We start from the raw sequence: 19,855 nt of genomic DNA on the forward strand, positions 1-19,855 counted from the left end.
TTTTTAAAGAAATAAAATAAAAAATATTTCTTAGAACTGAAGAACATTACCTTCAAACTGAAATGGCCTGACAGGTGCCTAGCACAATAACAATAAAACAATAGGAAGACATTTTATTTTAAAATTTAAGAATACTGGGGACAAAGCATCTACAAATTTCCAGAAAAGAATAACTAGATGACATATAAAGGATCAGAAATTATTTAGTTTTAAACTGTACAGGCATCTACATGGTCAGGCAGGAAATCAAACAAGGCCTTCAGCATTCTAAGACTTTTACACATAATCCAAGCTATCAAACAATTCCAAGGATTGAATAAAGGACACACCCTCTATCAAGAAGCTCCTATAGTACTTCTCCAAACAAAAGTTGAATTTGCAATAAGGATGAGAAATGCATGCAATATAACATATAGAGAATACAAATAAGAGGAGCAAAGGTGGGATTAGACAAGCACAGGATGACAGACGCAATGAGCTACCAAACAACATATACTGGAACACTGTGACTCAAGTGACCTTTATGTGGATAGCTATATCATTGAGATTTTCACAATCCTTGGAGTTATTTTTCAACCCAAGGGTACAGCCCAGGCAAGTCTGAACCAGTTTCTCAAATATATCAACACTGTAGCACCCTAGATGTACTCTGTCTTAATCTGTTTTTCAGAGCAATTGTTAGGTTATGGTAAAGCAGAAATATTCAAAGAAGTCCATTCCCCCAACCATATTTCTGCTTGATAATTTGAATGCACCCCAACACCCTGAAAAATGTTTCTCAGAATTCAATCATAATCTTGCCCCCTAAATCCTCTTAGAAGGGGCTCATGTGCACTCTCAGGGAAGCTGAAGCCAGACACTGATGCAGACTCTTTTCAGCTGTCCTGAGAGCCTTCCTCTACAAGTGAAATCACACATAGGAAACAAACTGAGGGTCATTGGAGGGGAGAGGGTGGAGGGATGGGGTAACTGGGTGATGGGTATTAGGGGAGGGCACATAATGTCCTGAGCACTGGATGTTCTATAAGACTGGTGAATCAATGACCTCTACTTCTGAAACCAGTAATACATGATATGTTAATTAATTAAATTTAAATAAAATAAAAAAGTTTAAAAATAATAAAAATAAATACAAGTGAAATCATCACCTTTTCCTTACATGTTTAAGATGTTTAAGTCAGTTGGTTTGTCTATCTCTCTTTATTACAGTGTCATTCCTGTTACAACAGAATTGCAGCTGAATGGGGCTGCTAACCTATTCAAAACATGAAAAACTATCTTCAACAGGATCATTAAAAGAAGGTGTGTGATCTTAGAGAAAAACTTCTCAGAAACTGCAGGGATTTGCAAAGATTGGGTTTTAAGCTCTAAGTGTATACATAAAAATGTTAGAATTGCAGTCTCGAGGCTAAATAAAAACACTGTCGCCTCCTGAAAAGAATAAATCTAAGTTAAAAATTCACAAAATAGGGAAGCATTTCAAATACTATGGTAAATCAGGGAAAATATAATATTACAATTAATTTATTTTATGTTAATACTATTTAGAGATAATCTTTTTAAAATGTGACATTTCCTTAAGCATTGATTTTAGATTTGTTGGCATAATCAATACTCACTCTCTATCAACCTATACACAGCCTTGAGAAACTGATAGGCTGAAAAAGAAACTGTTCCCTGGAAAATAATACAGGCGAGAAGCTAGGCAAGCTTATGTTTGGCAATGACAGGTGACTACAACACCGAAAGCATGATCCATAAAAGAGAAAAGTGATAAGTTGGACTTAATTAAGACTTCTGTTCCGTTAAATATACTGTTAAACAAATGAAAAGACCAGATAGACTGGGGAAAAAAATCTTTGCAAAACACGTATCTGGTAAAAGACTGGCATTCAAAATATGCAAAGAATTCTTAAAACTCAAAAGTAACAGTCAATTAAAAAGTAGGCAACGGGGGATCCCTGGGTGGTGCAGCAGTTTGGCACCTGCCTTTGGCCCAGGGCGTTATCCTAGAGACCCAGGATCGAATCCCACGTCGGGCTCCTGGTGCATGGAGCCTGCTTCTCCCTCTGCCTATGTCTCTGCCTCTCTCTCTCTCTCTCTCTCTCTCTCTCTCTCAATCTGTGTGTGTGTGTGTGTGTGTGACTATCATAAATAAATAAAAATTAAAAAAAAAAAAAGTAGGCAACGGGATCCCTGGGTGGCTCAGCAGTTTAGTGCCTGCCTTTGGCCCAGGGCATGATCCTGGATTCCCGGCATGGAGTCCCACGTCAGGATCCCGGCATGGAGCCTTGCTTCTCCCTCTGCCTGTGTCTCTGCCTCTCTCTCTTTCTCTCTCTCTCTCTCTGTCTCTCATGAATAAATAAATAAAATCTTAAAAAAAAAAAGTAGGCAAAAGATCTAAACAGACAGCTCACCGGATAAAAGACTTAGATGGTAAATGAACACATGAAAAAGGGGCTCAACATCATATGTCATTAGGGAATTGCACATTAAAACAACAAGATACCATTACATATCTGTTAGAATAGACAACATAAAAACAAATATCTGACAACACCAAATACTGGTGAGAAGGAGGCAATAGGAACTTTTATTCATTGCTGATGAGAGTGCAACATGCGCAGCCACTTTGGAAGATAGCACTAAACAAATTCTTACCAGCAAAACTATTCCTTGGTATTAACCCAAATGAGCCCAAAATCATGTCCCCACAAAAATCTGAACATGAATATTCACAATTGGCTTTATTCACAATTGCCAAAACTTGCAAGCAACCAAGATGTCCTTCAATAGGCAAGTGAAAAACAAAACTTATCATTGTACAATGGGTTACTATTTGGGAACGAAGAGAAATGAGTTTTCAAGCCACAAAAGATAATGAAGGAAGCTTAAGTGTATATTGCTAACTGAAAGAAGACAGTGCTGCATGATTTGAACTACATGGTATTCTGGAAAAGTATGAAGAGTAAAAAAAGTCAGTGGTTGCTAAGGGTTACAGGAAAGGGATGAATTAATAGGTTTAGCCCAGGGGTACTTAGAGCAGTGAAGCTACACTGAATGATACTGTCTTGGTAGATATATGCCACACATCTGTGAAAAACCATAAAACTATAGAACACAAACATGAATCCTAATGTAGAAATGTGGACTTAGTTAATAGTAATGCATTAACATTAGCTCACCAATTGTAACTGAATATATCATACTAAAGCAAGATGTTAATAAGGGAAACTGTGTGCTGGGGTAGGGAGCCTACAGTGGGAGACTATGTGGAACTCTGTGTACTTTCCACTTAAACTTTTTGTAAAGCTAAAACTGCTCTTTAAAAAAAAAATCTATTAATTAAAAAGAAATAAAAAGCAAGAGAAAAGAAAAAACAGGCTCTGAATTTCCTATAGACAGATACTTTGCTAACATCTGAGAATCTATTTACACGTAGAAAAAGCAAATGTTACCGACTTTCTTGGCCATAGTTTTAACACTATTCAAGAAGTCACACAATGATGGGTAGAAGGGACTAGAAGTAAAAATCAGGGAGGGGAGGCAGGGGACTAGAGAAAGGGAGGAAAGTCCTAAGGGAAGATGGGAGGAGCAAGTGGAATCTTCCTATGGTCCTCATTAGTTTTGAATGTGACAGGGTTATCAAGGAACTAAAGTTCTAACTTGATGGCTGATAATAATTAAAGAGAATGAGTTGGCAATGTTTCAATCCAATTTTTCCCCACAAGTCCATTTTATAACAACTTGTCATCATTAACTGCCACAGCTCAATGGAACCAACAGGGGAAATTAATAGGCATATAGCACTCAACAGGGTATAGAACATCCTCAGAACTTTATACTGCACTCTGCCATAGCTGGGGTCTGTAAAAGGTTTCAGGAAACCTGATTCTTGTGATTAAAAGTGGTCCTAGAGATTGTACTCCATAGCTTGAGCTAAATCTCCCCAAAATTAGTTCAAAACGTCACCACAAGATAAAAGTCAACTAGGTAGTTTTCATTGCATTCTATGTGAGTATAATATTTTGGAGGCATGCTTTCTAGGAAGTAGCAGTTTCTCTACAAATCTGGGTTTCAAACTACAGTTCGAATTCTGCTTCTTATCCTAATAGTAAACTAACTGAGAAGGCAACCCAAGGGACAGCCAACTCACTTTTTTAAAAATTCTCTTAAATACTTTGTCATTTATAATCTAAAATAACAACTCCTGGTACTCACTTTCATTTAACTGGCCAATTGTGTTTCAGATATATATATGGAATTGTATGAAAATATTTTTCAGGTCTATAAGTCATCCACTTAATCACTTGACACACAAGTTTTAAGGATTTTCTTGTGCCAGCAACAACTAGAGTGCTAGGAAGTGAGGCCGCAATACTGAATAAGAACCAGTACCTGCCCTCAAGATATTATAGACTGGGAAAAGAAGGGGGACATTAAAGACATCCTCTTGATTATATACCTTGTGATTGGAATTCTGACAGACAAGAAACTAGTGTGTTTAGGATACAGAGAAGTTGCACATTTCCTAGGTCAGGATACAATTCATGAGGAGTTATCCCAAATGAAGACAATAAGGAAGTCTGGCAACAGAGACAAGAGTTTTTCAGGCACAAGAAATTCCCTTAGTTTTAGATCATCCTTAGATTTTGAGAAACCAAGGTCTCATAAACAGCAAATGTTCAGGACTTAGGAAAATAGATGGATGCAGAGTACAAGCTGAGGCCAAGGCCAGAGACTTGCATTTTTTTTTATGCTAAGAATTGAGACTTTATTCTTAAAAAGATAGACAGATACTATCGGGTTCCCAACAGATGATAAAAGTTTCAGATTTACATTAATCTAGAAGGCCTTAATGTCCCCCTCAGCTTGACTATACTTAAGACAGTGTCTGACCTCCCAATTCTTATTTAGAAGACTTCCAATTGTAAATTACTTCTCTGTCCTTTTAAGGTGTCAATCTTCTCCCAGCCTCTCAGCCACTTTTACAACCCTAGAATGTCCTTCGCAAAGACCTGGGAGGCATCTTTTTGAAATGGACCCTTTAAGGAAGATTGTGTCCGGATCCTTGAATTTCCATGGGTTGGGTGGGTAGGAGCCTACTTAATTGCTGCTAATAAGTGACAATTAACAAACACAGATACCCTAATCACAAAGACTAACCTGCCAATGTCCTGCACTACTTTTCTACTCACTCATTCCTCTGCTTTAAAATTCTCCTGCCTTTTGTTACAGGGGAGTTGAGTTCACTTTCTCTTTCTTATTGCAATAGTCTTGAATAAATTATTCGTAGCCTGTTTAATTTGTCCAATGCAATTTTTCTTTGACATTTTAGAAAAATCTTTGGCAGAGATATGAAGACGATGAGTGGCAGGAAGGTGAGTTAGGAAGAGCTTTAGCTCAGTTCTATGAAATGCCATAATCTTCCAACTTAGTATGAAAGCTTAACAACAATAACATAGATTTCTAATTTTGATGCAGAAAATTCCATTTCAATGAAAGTTCCTAATGTCACATTCAATGAAATCCTAGTACAACAAAATGTGTTATAAAATTCCTTGGGATTTATTCCCAGCGTAAAATGTAATAACAGCTTTTAATGGTGAGATTCTAGAATGTACTTGACAATGGGCACTGAAAAATAGAATTTCTTCCAGGTGCATTTATCAATAAGGTAGGATTTATAAAATTCCTAGATACAGAGAAGAAGCACCAGTGACGACTTACTAGAGCTAGTGCTCTAGTAATTAGGAGATAGCAAATATTTGGTTATGACATTGGAATCTTAGCTACCTGGCCTGGCCAGCCAAAAAAATATGAAAGTCAGATGAAACGTTAAGGGTTCAAAAGCAAAGATTCATAACTGTACCACATACTTAAATACTAAAAATGATGGTTAGAGACACTAGTTTAAATTTCAACATCATACTGTCTGTGTACCATTCAGTGATGCGCGAGGTCACCAACAGTTAGATATGGAAGACATAATCAGTCACGTAGCTCTGAATTTCTGAGTTCATTGGATACATGTAGAGAATTAATGATACAAAGATTTCCCAAAACCTTCTGAAGAGGCCTAAATCTCTTTCTGGAAGCAAAAAGAGTAAACAAATTATATGTAGACAGCTGCCACATAAAGATGTGAAACTGGGCAGATTTCAGCAAACATATCCTTAGAATCTGACAACCCAGGGGACTCTGATTCTGTTTATCAGTGACTCCAGAGGAGATTCATGGGTCAGTGATTCAGGAAACCCACGAAGTATTAAGTATGAACTATGAAAAGTCTACAGTTTTCACCCACGTTAGTAGCACACAAAATTGTTATTCTGAGTCAATCCGCAAAGAGGTTATTATGTTCAGATTAGTATACATTTCTGTCCTGGGTTCTATTTGGTTCAACATCTTTACCAATAAGTTGGAAGAATACATAGATGAAATGTCTATCTTGATGAAGCTCAAACTCTGAAGTTATCTCTAACTACAGTGTCAGGCTAGAAATAGCTTAAAATTTAGATTGCCTTATATTTACGCTTCCAATTTTAATCACTCAAATTCCAAGTGAAGAATATTTGGCTTAATAATAGTTCACGTCAAAAAGAGCTCTCAAGAAAAGGTCATCATTAACATTTTGAGTTTCTTTTAGCTAATTCTGACACATCTAAAGAAGATAACTTATATTCCAATTCCCTGAATTTGGAATAGTAGGAGACTCAGGTTAAAAAATACAAATTAAAATTTGACTCTAATCCCTAGCACCTAGAACAGTGCTTGGTACATGGTAGTTACTCAATAAAGAATTGCTAATGAAGAAGTGAATAACTAAGGAGGGCACTTAATGGAATGAGCACCGGGTGTTATGAGCACCCGGTGTTATATTGTATGTTGACAAATTGAAAATAAAGAAAATATATATATTTTTAAAGTGATTAAATGCACTCAAGGATTTTGGGGGTGGATCTTTCCCAGTCTTATTTTAAAAATCAGGTGCTCTGTTACTGTAAACAAGAAGATGCTTTCAGAGCTGAAGTGCCCCACCCAGATGAGGTGACACAAAGAAGCACTCATTCTTTCAGCTCTCAAGTGGTGGCTCTACTGATAACTCACAACTGAATCCCTCTCCAGGAAGGAAAATACTCTACTCAGGGTTTGCTTCCTCTCAGCGGACAGCCTGGCTTGAGTGGGACAATCCTTGTTTCAACTGGGACAACCCTACATGGCCATCTCAGATGCAAATATCCCTGTGGGAGGCCTCTGTTGCAATTGTCTTACAGCTCAACATCTTCCTCTGCCCTATCCTGATGGTACTTTCCTCCCTCTTCACAAATGCTGTTCCCTCTTGGAGAGTCCCCAACAAACCTCCTACATCTAAAACTCAAAAGCCTCAGATTCTATTTCTGAGTAAACCCAACCACTTACAAAAACTATGATCCCAAATCCTTTTTAAAAACACATTTCTATAAGTGCACAGCTATGTCTTTACAAAGAAGTAGAGCTGTGTATTAGGAAAGTGTACTGGCTTAGGAGAGAGATGCTGGTTCTTATTAAAATCCCATCACAGCCATGTGACCCCGGGTGAGGCAGTGTTTCTAAGTGTCCCTGTGATAACACATGCATATGGCATAGATGAACACCCTCTGTAAACCGTGAGCAGTGTGTAGACACTAGCTGTTAAACACAATGCCATGATTGCAGTGGCACCCACATGTTAACATGATAAATAAAAAAGCCATAATTTTATACAAGGCCCTTAGAAGGAAGCCTTTAAAGAGAAACCTGACTGCAATCTGAGTTGATATCCTAGAGTTGTCAACCTGGGAAGGTATCAACAAAGTGAACTAGGTTGGTGTATAAGCAGTAAGAATTGGTCATGATTTTGTGTGTGTGCACAGAATAAACTAAAGGGGGAAAATATTCCTTTGGGTAGAGACTTGAGGATGTACCTACAATAGATGGTTCTCATTCCCCAAACCTACATTTCAACAATGAAAGAAGGATCAAATATCAATGCCTGAGGCTTATTTCCTTTCTGAGACCTACCATCATCAGCATCTAATTCACCAAAGCTCTGGAAGCACATATTTTCTTATAAACAAAGCAAGCCTTTGGGTCATAAAAAGAATTAGATCATTTAGACATTTATATTAAAAGTAAGATCACCATCTTCCAGCCTAATACCCTCCTGGCATCTGAATTTTTGAGGCTGGAAAGAATGACAGTGCACTCATTTATAAGTTAAGACCCCTAGGAACAGACCGGGTCAGGCTCTATGCACTTATGAAAAGCCAATGAATTAATCGATCTATATCGAAAGTGCTGCTTAGCAATTCTGTGTGAGCCACTCACTGTGTTGCTCTTCACATTGATTCTTTTCAACTTGCTCTGTTCTTCCTGAACATTGATACTCTCCTGTCCCTACTGTTATCTGGTAGGCTTGCTTTTTATCTCACTGAGAAAATAAAAGTCATCAGAATGGAACTTCTGCTTCTCTCTAATACCCAAACCCCCAACTCACCTGCCTCTGCAACACTCCTCTGCTTTTCTGCTCTGTACTCTGTACTGGTGCCCTGGGCACTAGATCCTATCTCCACCCACTCCAAGGCATTACCCCTGCATTTGGTCCTCTCTCCTGAAAGGAGTTCTCCCTCTCTAGTAAATGGGTTCCATCAAGAGAGACAGCTGTACTATCTTACAAAGCAGAAAAAAATCCTCCCTGGGCTCCACGTCCCCTCCCAGCCACCATTCCATTCCCACTTCCCTTTTGTAGCTAACCATCTAAAAAGAGCAACCTATGCAGACTCACTTCCTTCCCTCCCATGTGTGCATGTAGCCATTCTAGTCATCTTCACTTTTTCACTCTTCAACCTCTTGTAGGGTGATGAATAATCACCCTCGGCCCAAATCCAAATCTGATGACCAGTTCTTAGCATGCAATCCTTATTCCACCTCTCCCACTCTGGGGCATTTGGCATAGTTCTCACTGTTCTCGCATAAAACATTTTTCTTCTCTTGGCTTGCAATCAACAAGTTTTTTTTTTTTTCCTAGTTCACTGTGTGCTGCTTCTTGGTCGCTGGGGGGCCCCTACATCTCTCCTGTCTCTATTTACCAAGCTTCTCAGGCCAAAACCTCAGAAGATTTTGGAAGAATTAAATTATATGAGAGGAATAGAAATGTTAGGATATTTCCTTGCTCACAGTAATGCTTATGAGTTAACTATTACTTTCACTTACTAGTACATATTATTTTTTTTAATTTTTTTAACGATTTTATTTATTTATTTGTGAGACACACACACACACAGAGGCAGAGACATAAGCAGAGGGAGAAGCAGGCTCCCCTCAGGGATCCCGGTGTGGGACTTGATCCCTGAACTTCAGGATTACACCCTGAGCTGAAAGCAGAGCTTAACTGCTGAGCCATCCAGGCATAACCTAGTATTACATTTTAAATAAAAAGATAAATACACAGTATAGACAAAAGACAGAGAAGAACAGTAAAAGAAACTAAGCACAAAACTCTGGGTAAATGTCAACCCATGAAAAATAGGAAAAGACAAACACATTCACAAAGGGATATACAGTGTCCTTCAGAGAACAGACTGGAATCATTTTATTCCTCAGACAGCTTTCAAAATGGAACACTTACCTCCACCGAATGGGGGCTCAATCCCCACTGAACATCCTGATTGTTAACTTGTTAAAGGAGTGGAGAAGACTAAATTTTACATGAAGCTATCAACAGAAAAAAATATCAGTATTTGTTGCAAATTCATGAAGCAAAATGCACTTACAGAATTTTCTAATGTTCATACTCATGAGTGATGTGTGTGCTTTAAAAACTTCGCTAAGAAGACATGTCTGGAGGAAAAATGTTAAACCCTATGTAATTTCTATAGGGCTAAACATTTACTATAATACAGTAGTTCTTAGGAAACGCCTAGTTTAACCACTGTGTGTAGAGCAGATAAGGCCAATGAAGCCTGAAGAGGATAAATGCATTGCCCAAGGTCATACAAGTAATTAGTAGTTAGATTGGTTTTTCTCATTCTTGCTTCTATATTTCCATCACTTTCTTTAGTCACTTAAGTGATGTTTGCTAGGAATATAGGTACCTAGTGTTTCCATAGCCCTACTGGAATTCACATGAGAAAAATGCTCCAATGAATCAGGTACTATTTCTGTTTTTTAACCCCCACCACTGTTTGCTAACAGTAAGCACTCAATAAATGTGTACTGCATAAATGATATTGTCATGTTAAATGTCCCAATTTCATTTTCCAATGCCTACCATCTAATGCGGTGGATAGTATATAATTGTCACAAACACACAGTTTTTGGAAGCATGGATGCATCTGAATGAATGGCTCCACTATGCCACATGTATTAAAATAAATTCACTTGAGGTCAAATATGGACACTAGAAACGATGAAAACCCTTGTGATAGACCTCCCCCTAGTCTGAAGATGGGCTAAACGTAGTGATTCACAAAAACAAACAAACAGACAAACAAACCAGCATTGCGAAAGGAAAAAAATAGTAACTTCACAGTAGAGAAACCTAGCAAGTACAGCCTTAACCAAGTGATCAGGTTACCATCATCATGGATATCATATGGGTGTCAGGGAATCTCTGATATCATGAGACTAAAAGGAAACTACACCTCTGCAGTATTTTTTTCCCAAGAACCTTTAACTCACTTCACTCTCATTATGAACTAAACAATAGACAAAGCCAGATTGCAGGTATTCTACGGGACACCTGGCCACTATTTCTCAGGACCATCAGGGTCATGGAAGAAGAAAAAGAAAGATTCAGAAACTGCCACAGACCAGACAAGTCTGGGAAGACATGTCAACCAAATACCATATTTTGTCCTGAATTGGATTGTGGAATAGAAAGTACAGATTTTAAATTTTTTTTTTTTTTTTTATTTATGATAGTCACAGAGAGAGAGAGAGATTGAGAGAGGCAGAGACACAGGCAGAGGGAGAAGCAGGCTCCATGCACCGGGAGCCCGACGTGGGATTCGATCCCGGGTCTCCAGGATCGCGCCCTGGGCCAAAGGCAGGCGCCAAACCGCTGCGCCACTCAGGGATCCCCAGATTTTAGTTAATAGTAATGAAGCAATATCAGTTTATTTGACAAAGGTAGCATGGTAATATAAAATGTTCAGCAATTGGGAAAACTGGGTGAAAGGTATACAGGAACTTCCAGTAGTATCTTTGGAACTTTTATAAAAATCTAAAATTACTCCAAAATAAGTTTTTAAAAGAATATTTATTTGATTTTTAGAGATTTTACTTATTCATTTATTTGAGAGATGGAGAAAGAGGGAGACCATGAGCTGGGGTGGGGGCGGGGGGGGGAGGCAGAGGAGGAGGGAGAAAGAATCTGAAGCAGAGGCTGTGCTGAGCATGGAGGCCCAGAGGAGCTTGATGCCATGACCTTGGGATCATGACCTGAGCTGAAACCAGGAGTAGGATTGAGCCATTCTGGCACCCCTTGATTTATTTATTTATATGAGAGATAGAGAAAGAGGGAAACAGAGAAAGAAAGAGAGAGAGAGAGAGAGCACGCGCGCGCACATGAGTGGGGGAAGGGCATAAGGAGACAGAGAAGCAGACTCTCTTCTGAACGTGGAGCCCTAACATGACGCTCTAGAGACCCAGAGATCATGACCTGAGCCAAAACCAAGAGCCAGATGCTTAAGTGGCTGAGCCACCCAGGCACTCCCAAAATAAGTTTAAAAAAAAAAAATCAGTCCCAAATACCAGATGATGCACGTATGAGGCTGTCTTAGGACTCAAGAAGTGTGCAGATAGATATCTAGCCAGATCACCAAATATGGGCACTCAGTATTTACATGTCTCACAGGTTTAAATATCCTGCCATCAGAGCAGTGTCTTGTCCTGGCAGACACAATAAATGTGAATTGAGTGATTATGTTCTCTTCCCATAATCTTTCTGTGATATTTATCAGTGTTTTCAACACTGTTTTTGAAAGTGAGAAAGGGAGTTGGAAGGTGGTAGCATGTGTACTTTAAAGTGAAAGCCACAGGTGAGAGAGGTCAGCTGGCTTTTGGACCTGCAGATGAAAGAGCAGCCAGTGTGCCTGTAGTATGTCTCGAGCAACAGCAACCGCAACAATCAGAGCCATCACTCTTGGAGAGAATGCTTGTGTGCCAGACATTGTACCAGTGGTTTCATCTACAAGATTACATTGCACCCTGTAATTCTATGAGGCTGCAATTATATTCTCATTTTAGAGCTGAGAGATAGGATCATCAGAGAGATTATTTATTTGGTCAAGGTTCCAACTGTGATTCATACACAAACATGTCTGACTCTTCCACCACAGTAGTAAATGAAAGACAAGGGAATTCCATTAAAGCAACTGTCTAAAGAATCCTAATATCATTAATCTTTGCCAGAGAATAATGTAGTGAGATGTTATATACTATACATTATACAGGCTTATAAACATCCATAGAATTCCCATTACACTGAGAAAGTGTAAAAGGATAGTTGAACACTATACTTGATAAACAACAAATGTTAGTCCTCTCCTACCTTTAGAGGCTACCCCTATTTTCAATTAGTTTCAAACTGGTTTTTGCTTGTATTTTAGGGCCTACACCTGTATGAATTATCAGGGCAATTCAAAAGCACAGAGTAAGCTAATGCCAGAAGTCAAGTTTAGCCAGTTTACACAGGGTAGAGTTCAATCTTGGCCAGGATCAAGTTATTCTAGATATAAAAATACACGTTGCATCAACAAAACTCCTTTGGAGTTAGAACTATAAGAGATTTTCAATAACTAACCACCCTCTGTCTAGACTACATGATTACATGCTTTTTTAAGGACTCATTTATCTACTTCATTCAGATTATGGGAGTGAGTTTCTGCGATCATTATGGATTTACTTTAAGGATTTTTAAAAATGTTTCTCTTTATGTTCTGCCTTTTAAGCTGAATAGACTTTCCTCTTGGACATCATAACCATTATCTTGAGGGTTAATAATTCATAAATCCAGGAATGAGATTCTAATTATTTTAAGTAAGTCTGAAATTTACTGGCAAGAGCCAGGGAAGGGACTGGTATATATTAACCCTCTTTAAGCTATTATTTCAGGGGGATTGCCCCCAGGCTAGTCGGAGCTAAATGGAAGAGGGATGGTAAGTCTTTGAAATAGTGTAGTCATCTTTATCTACGCTAAAATAAGCAAGGTAATTAAAAGAGCTGCCATCCTCTAATTACCAAGGAGTCCTGCCTTATAGACGGAAGTGGGGCTTTGTTAGACAACAAATATTCGAGCTTGTAATCGAATACAATGATCCAGACACATGAGCAAGATCCATTAAACAGTGATGGCAAACAACCACATGCTGCCTGGATGAATCACTTGGTGTATCATCAAGAAAGGGAACTAATTTTTTTGGGGGGGTACTAATTTTTAAACCCAATAATGCAGTACTGCTCTAGTTCAGGGTTTTTATGTTGACAATAAATAGATGGCCGAAGAGGATTCACTCCCTTTGTGATGCAGGTCAGAGTGCAGTCCTCAAATCCCTTTTATCTATATGTGTTCTATGCATTTTATTTAATTGATGCTTCCGAAATAACAGATCTATTTTGGCATTGTATATCACAAATGGACTTGAACTGGTTTTCATCTTTATACTCAGTTTGAGCTCTGCTAGTCTTCCTGTGAATCTGTAGTTGGTTGCAAGTTGGAATTAGGCAAGAGAGTGAGGGTAATAATCAAATATATAACCCTGAAGGACAAACTTCCCTGAGCAACCAGTTTAGGTGCATCACAACTACATATTCAATGTGGAATGTCTGAGTTGGCCATCTTCACTTCTAATTAATATATTGTTTCCTTCAGACTCAAATCTTTAGAGCAAGTTAACTTCTTGATTCCCTCTTTGAGTGTTTGTCCTGAGACCCATAGACACTGTTGAATTTATTGGATTTAGATTTATACCAAGTCATCTCCCCCAATTTGATATAAGAAGTTTCCTTACAGAGAAGTTGTATCACAGAAGATATGATGAGTAAAGCACCTGCCAGGAAATGTCATCTTCTTGTAAAAACTCAAATCACAATTACCTCTGTCAATGGTGGACAGATAATGTCACAGAAGAGATAGAACAGATCATTGAAATCCACAGATAAGCCTCAAATCCCATTTCAGCCCCAAATTTCAAATGCTTCCCTACTCCCAACCAACTTTGTTTAGAGTCTATGGTAAGCTGAAAAATATTACTGACTTGAGTTCCATTCTTTCTTTTTTTAGTTTTCAAAAATTATAAGCTTTTTGTCCATAAGTTTGGAATGAGAAAGGACATAGACACTCTTCTTTAGAATCAGTAGCCTTTACAAGTCCATTTAAGTTACACAGTAGCTAGCTACACCTCCCAATACAAACATGTATGTCCATCACATTATGAGTTAAATTAGATTTTGTGCTAGTCTGTCACTTATAATTTCATTTGTATTAAATATATAATCTGTCATTCATAGAAGGGAGAAATACAGAGGGTCAGGGAAGTACTTCTTCTTGGCTTCAAACTTTCCAAGGAGAGGAAATGAGAGTGAAGAACAGAGAGGGAGAAGGCTGGGGAAAAGCTAGAAGGTATTGATGTTTAAGGAAAAGAACCAGAAGGGCTGAGGCAACTGAAGTGGCAGAGAGAATTCAGAGAGGAGGAATTTCACAGAATTTGCTGGGACGTTCAGTGGTTGGGCTACCAGTGAAATAGACCCTTGTTCACTGCCACCTCCAGAGTGGAAAGTCCCTCACTGACCCCCCAGACTGACCCGGAACTTCAGGATTTCCATTCACGAAATCCCACTCCGGATCTCAGGTTCAGAATTACAACTTGGAAGTCATTATCCCAGGAATGTGTCCCCTATGTTCTTCCTGCCAGTTTGAGCTATTTGTGTCTTCTATTTTAAGTTTATAAACCTCTGGTTCTATGTCAAATTCTTTTTGTTCTTTTTTGGATCCCTGCCTATGCCCTGGGATACTGGTCCTGATCTTCTCTGACTTTACTGCATTTCACTATTGGCCTCCGTAGTTATAACAGAGCCCAGAACCCTAATATCTAACACACCTGTGGTCTTCACATCTTCTGGCCTACTTTACTTGGTTACCTCATATATCACAGTACAGACAGGGAGCCAAAATAGTAAGTGGAATGTAAAAAGTGCCCAATAAATACTGAATGATAGACAAGATGAACTAAAACCTAGCTACGCATTTAAAGAAGCATGTGGAAAATATGAACATTAAGAAGTATTCATTCTTTGAGTCAACTTAAGATTTCAGAACAATGGCATCTCATCATCCATGAGTCACTTTATCATGACACTGAGTATTCTGTGGGCCTCTGACATTTATGCAATCACATAATAGCTAGAAGCATTGGACATGTCTTTGCAGATAACTGGCACACCTGCATGAAGAACAAGGATAGTATTTGGTAATGCAGACATTTCTAGACATTGTGATACCATATGACACTTGCCAACTTTCTGCTTCCTCATTTTAGGTGAGCCTGAGCCTAAAGTGTTTAATAAACCAACAAATCCTAACTTGGCATCTCCAGCACAATAATTTTATCTTGCTACTTTCCTTTGTTCAGTTCCATTTTCTTCAGCCCATAAATCACCACTTGGGGTTCACACATTACTGTGCTTCCTTTCATTTCCCTAACCATTGTTTTCAGACACAAGATGAATCTATTCATCAAACCAAGGAGGGTCAAGAAGCTGAAGATAGACTGATCACATGAGATCAACTTTAGGCCCTTCCAACTTACAAGCTTCCCGAAGTTTCTCTTTGTCATAGTGGAATCCTTCATAGTCTTGTAAACTGATTTTGTTCACCCGGATCCTCAGGCGGTCTGGGACAGATTGGGGACTGCAAAACAAATGAGAGAGTGGAATTGAGAGTCACATACACTTGGGAGAACTAAAGCCAATAATGTTTCTTCATGCTTGGGAGAATAAGTTCTCATTCAAACCAGAATTGGAGGTTCTTTACCACAATTTGACCATTATCTGGAGAATACATCTCCAGAAACCTCAAGTTTCTGGAATTTAGGTAAGAACATGGAAATAAGCAGAAAAAGCTTCTGGAAGCCTCTCCTGTCCTGTTTACTATTAACTTATTAAAAATTCCAATAAGCTCACGTGCTTAGTTCTGCAATAAATTATACATAGCTAATCTGAAATTGTGAGACATGGCACAGAGCTGTAAAAAACTCCTCTAGGAAAATATGCCCTTGTTAGCCAAATATAACAGTTAGACCCTCAAAAGAGCCAAAAAAACAAACAAAAACAAAAACAAAAAACCTCTAAAAAGCAGACCAAGAATTAAGAAAGCATATGATCGAGATCAAAACAGCTCTACGTACCCCAACAGTCTGAAGGAACCTCTCAAAGTTTAGGACAATACATTCTGCCTGTGATGGTGATTTTTGAGTACCCCAAAATGAAGAAAAATTTTAAAATTTGTATAATGTACTTTCTTTAGAAAGGGAATGAAGTTGTAATTCATTTTCAAAGAACTCAATCCAAATTGGTTCAGGATAAATGTTAAACAATTAAAAGAGGGTAGTACGAAGGTTTCCAAATCATCCTGTTCACTTATAGAATGCCCTTGGGTTTTACATAGTATTTTTCAAAGCAGTTTAATCATTGGCATTAGTTGAGTGTAACAATTTAATTTTCATCATCACCATTATGGATCAATGCATTTCTTCAATATATTAATACAACACAATCCCCATCTGTCCTTCAGTATTAGTTTATACTTAGATTTCATTGGTTCAGATAATTTTAGCAAATAGAAGATCGCTTCTCCTTTCTTGTATTATGGAATAAAAATCACTATTGACCAAAGTAGAAAGAATAGCATTATTCTTCATTTCAGTAAAGAAGGGAAAGACTGAAAGAGGAAAAAGAGAAAGAAAGAGAAGAAATAGTAAGAAGGAAGAAGAAAAAGATAGATGGAAGGAGGGAGTGATAAAATATTGTCAGGATACCATGACCCCCACCTCAAACACATACATACATGGAATTTCACTGCAATTCTGGAAGAAGGGAAAAAATAATTCAATCTCATTCTCTTGCCTATCACCTTATCTTAGGGAAAGTATAATTAACTCCCTCCATATAGATTCCCACTCTAATACCCCCAAAACAATATATAGATCCAACTATGGATTCATATGTGCACACCCATATGTAGTTCTCCTCCTCCTCCCCCCACACAAAGATAGTTAGATACAAGAGCATAAATCCTAAAGATAAATGGTGGACAAATAAAAATGTCTGAGGTTCACTGGGTTTAAAACAAAGCTAATAGGAAATGACAAGATGGATAATTCTGAGAGAAAGTTTTGAGAAGACAAATCAATAGACTAGTTCATTCAAAGTGTTTCTGTTGGGTGTCCACTTTGTACTGGGCATTGTGCTGATTATGGAATAGGCATTGACAAATAAAACTGGTAAATTGAGATGGGCAATAGAATTTAATGGCATGTTTTGAATTAGTAGAACACACCTTAAATATCATATATAACCTTACCATCATTTACAGACAGGGAAGCGAAGGTTCAGAAGGGTAAAGTGATTTTATGGTCACATAGCTACTAAGTGGAAGAGCTGGGAGCAGAGTCTTGGACTATTCACTCATCAGTTTCATGCTTGCTTTATTATGTGATGCCAAGAATCCTGTGGATTTGACAGCAAAACCAGAGAGCCTGAATTAACACAGTCAAATAATCTCTATGTGGTGTTCAGACTGTTATCAATAAGCAATCAACTGGGGGAAAATTATGTAAACTGTGGTATATTGAAACAAGAGAACACTGGGGATTTACAAATGAGTGTCTAGATCTACATTTGTTTAAAGGAAAGTCTTACCATAACACTGAAGTGAAAAAAAGTCATGGAAAATTATATCTGGAATAATCCCCTTCATGTAAACTGTGGAATCAGCATTTGTATTTGTATACAAATGTCTGGAGTGAATGTTCAGTGAGCTATCCCAACCAGTTATCTCTACATGATGGGATTTAGGGATTATTTTACTTTGAGTATCATAGTTTTTAGAAAAAGATTTTAAAATTATGTCAATGTATAAATAAATGTTAACTCAGAACCAGAGTAAAAATAAGAATTACAGTAAAGAATGTTAGATATTAGATGTGAGTAGATAGGAAATGATAGGAAAGAATTTAAGCAATTATCAGAGTGATCATACAGTATTTATACCAAATGCTCATTCCTCAAATTAAGAGGGGTCTGATATTTTCATTTTCAAGTTTACCCTAGTGACCTGAAAAGATTGTAATTAGGAAATATTTCCCCACAAGTACATTAGGTAAGAGGGAAGTGATAAGCAGAGAATGTGGTGGCCCACCAGACCCTCTGGGGAGGACAGAAGTTGAAAGAGCTCTAATTCAACAAATTTTGAGATTACTGTAGAATTAATGACAGCAACCTCTAGGATCCTCTAGCAGGCTAGAGGTATCAGGAATAAGACTGGGTCCAGCAGTAGCTGTAGAGTAGAAAAGAGGATTCAGAGAATGACTATAGACCAGTCACTGTACACCTTTCCCCCAGGCGCTCCCCACTAGCCAACCAGTGTGTCCTGCCTTTCTCATGGTTCAGCCATGCCCACTCCCTGCCCACATGCTTCTGTCTCCCAGCTTTATATCTTTGCCCACCAATTTCAGCCACACAGTGTTGCCTCCTGAGCCACAGTCTCCACCAATCTTCCTGACCTGACAGGTGGCACACCATGGACATACAATAGGAGCTGTCATTTGAATGGAACTTTCCAGATCCAAATGAATTTATATATTACCTCACTTCCCCTCCAGAGTGATCAGCTAGGCAGGAGACAATAAAATGGAGTCTCTGGAACTGCCTGTTACTCTCCCCCATCCCACCTTCTTAGACACTCACTCCCTTGCTGTCGCACCCATCTGTTCCAAACGACCTACAAGGCATCCCACGTTCCCACCAGCCACGGCTTGCTTGCTTAAACATCCTTCTGTCTGAGGTACTTGGTGTTTGGCCTGCTATCAAATGTTGGGGACCATCAGCTAATTTTAGGGCAATCATGGGGTCCATCGTGGAAGTCTCCTTTGAATTATTTTGGATTCTGGACTAAAGTAGGCAGCTCAGCAAAGTGTAAGAGCTCAGGCTCTGAGTCAGGTCGCCTAGATGTGAAGTACAGGTGTTGCAATTACCAGAATCAGGAAACCCTGTGTTTTCAGATTCCTCACCGGTAATGTAGAGATAACAAGATCCACTACACAGGTTTCTTTCAATCCTCATAACAGACTCTCCTCATTCCAACATTCTCACATGAATACCCTTTATGGACAAAGATACTATGAGGATTAAATGAGTCAATACCAAATGATGCCTGGCTCATTGTAAGTGCTCAGTAGATACTAGCTATTATCAGTTTAATCATTATTCTGACAACTACTCCCCTACATAAGATTTTGCTAATAAACAATAGCATCTGCTGCTGCCAGGTAGTGGAAGAAGTTCAGGGGTGTGCTGGGCCCGCCTAGGCACTTCTGACAAGCAGCTGGGCTTTCTCTGAGGGGAAATGGTCTAGCCTGGATAGGGCCATCATTCACCTGGATCTTCTCCCACAGGTATTTTACAGGCCAACCAATAACATGAAAACAGACAACTAGAACATGGGGAAGATAAAATACACAGACATTAAGTGAAAGCCAAGCAATTCAATTGTGTCCCTTTATGTCAAAATATATTAATCTCCCATTAATGGCTGAGTGGAGGTGGACGATGACAA

General features: G+C 38.5%; 1 protein-coding gene across 1 annotated transcript in view; it reads right to left on the reverse strand.

Moving 5' to 3' along the window:
- DGKI (diacylglycerol kinase iota) overlaps positions 1–19,855 on the reverse strand; it is a 428,861-nt gene that overhangs the window by 111,851 nt on the left and 297,155 nt on the right. Inside the window, 1 exon segment of the mRNA XM_049094866.1 lies at positions 15,831–15,931. Within this exon segment, the coding sequence (XP_048950823.1) occupies positions 15,831–15,931 (101 nt within the window).

The sequence above is a fragment of the Canis lupus genome, chromosome 16 (genome assembly GCF_003254725.2).
Source record: "Canis lupus dingo isolate Sandy chromosome 16, ASM325472v2, whole genome shotgun sequence".
Taxonomy (NCBI): Eukaryota; Metazoa; Chordata; class Mammalia; order Carnivora; family Canidae; genus Canis; species Canis lupus.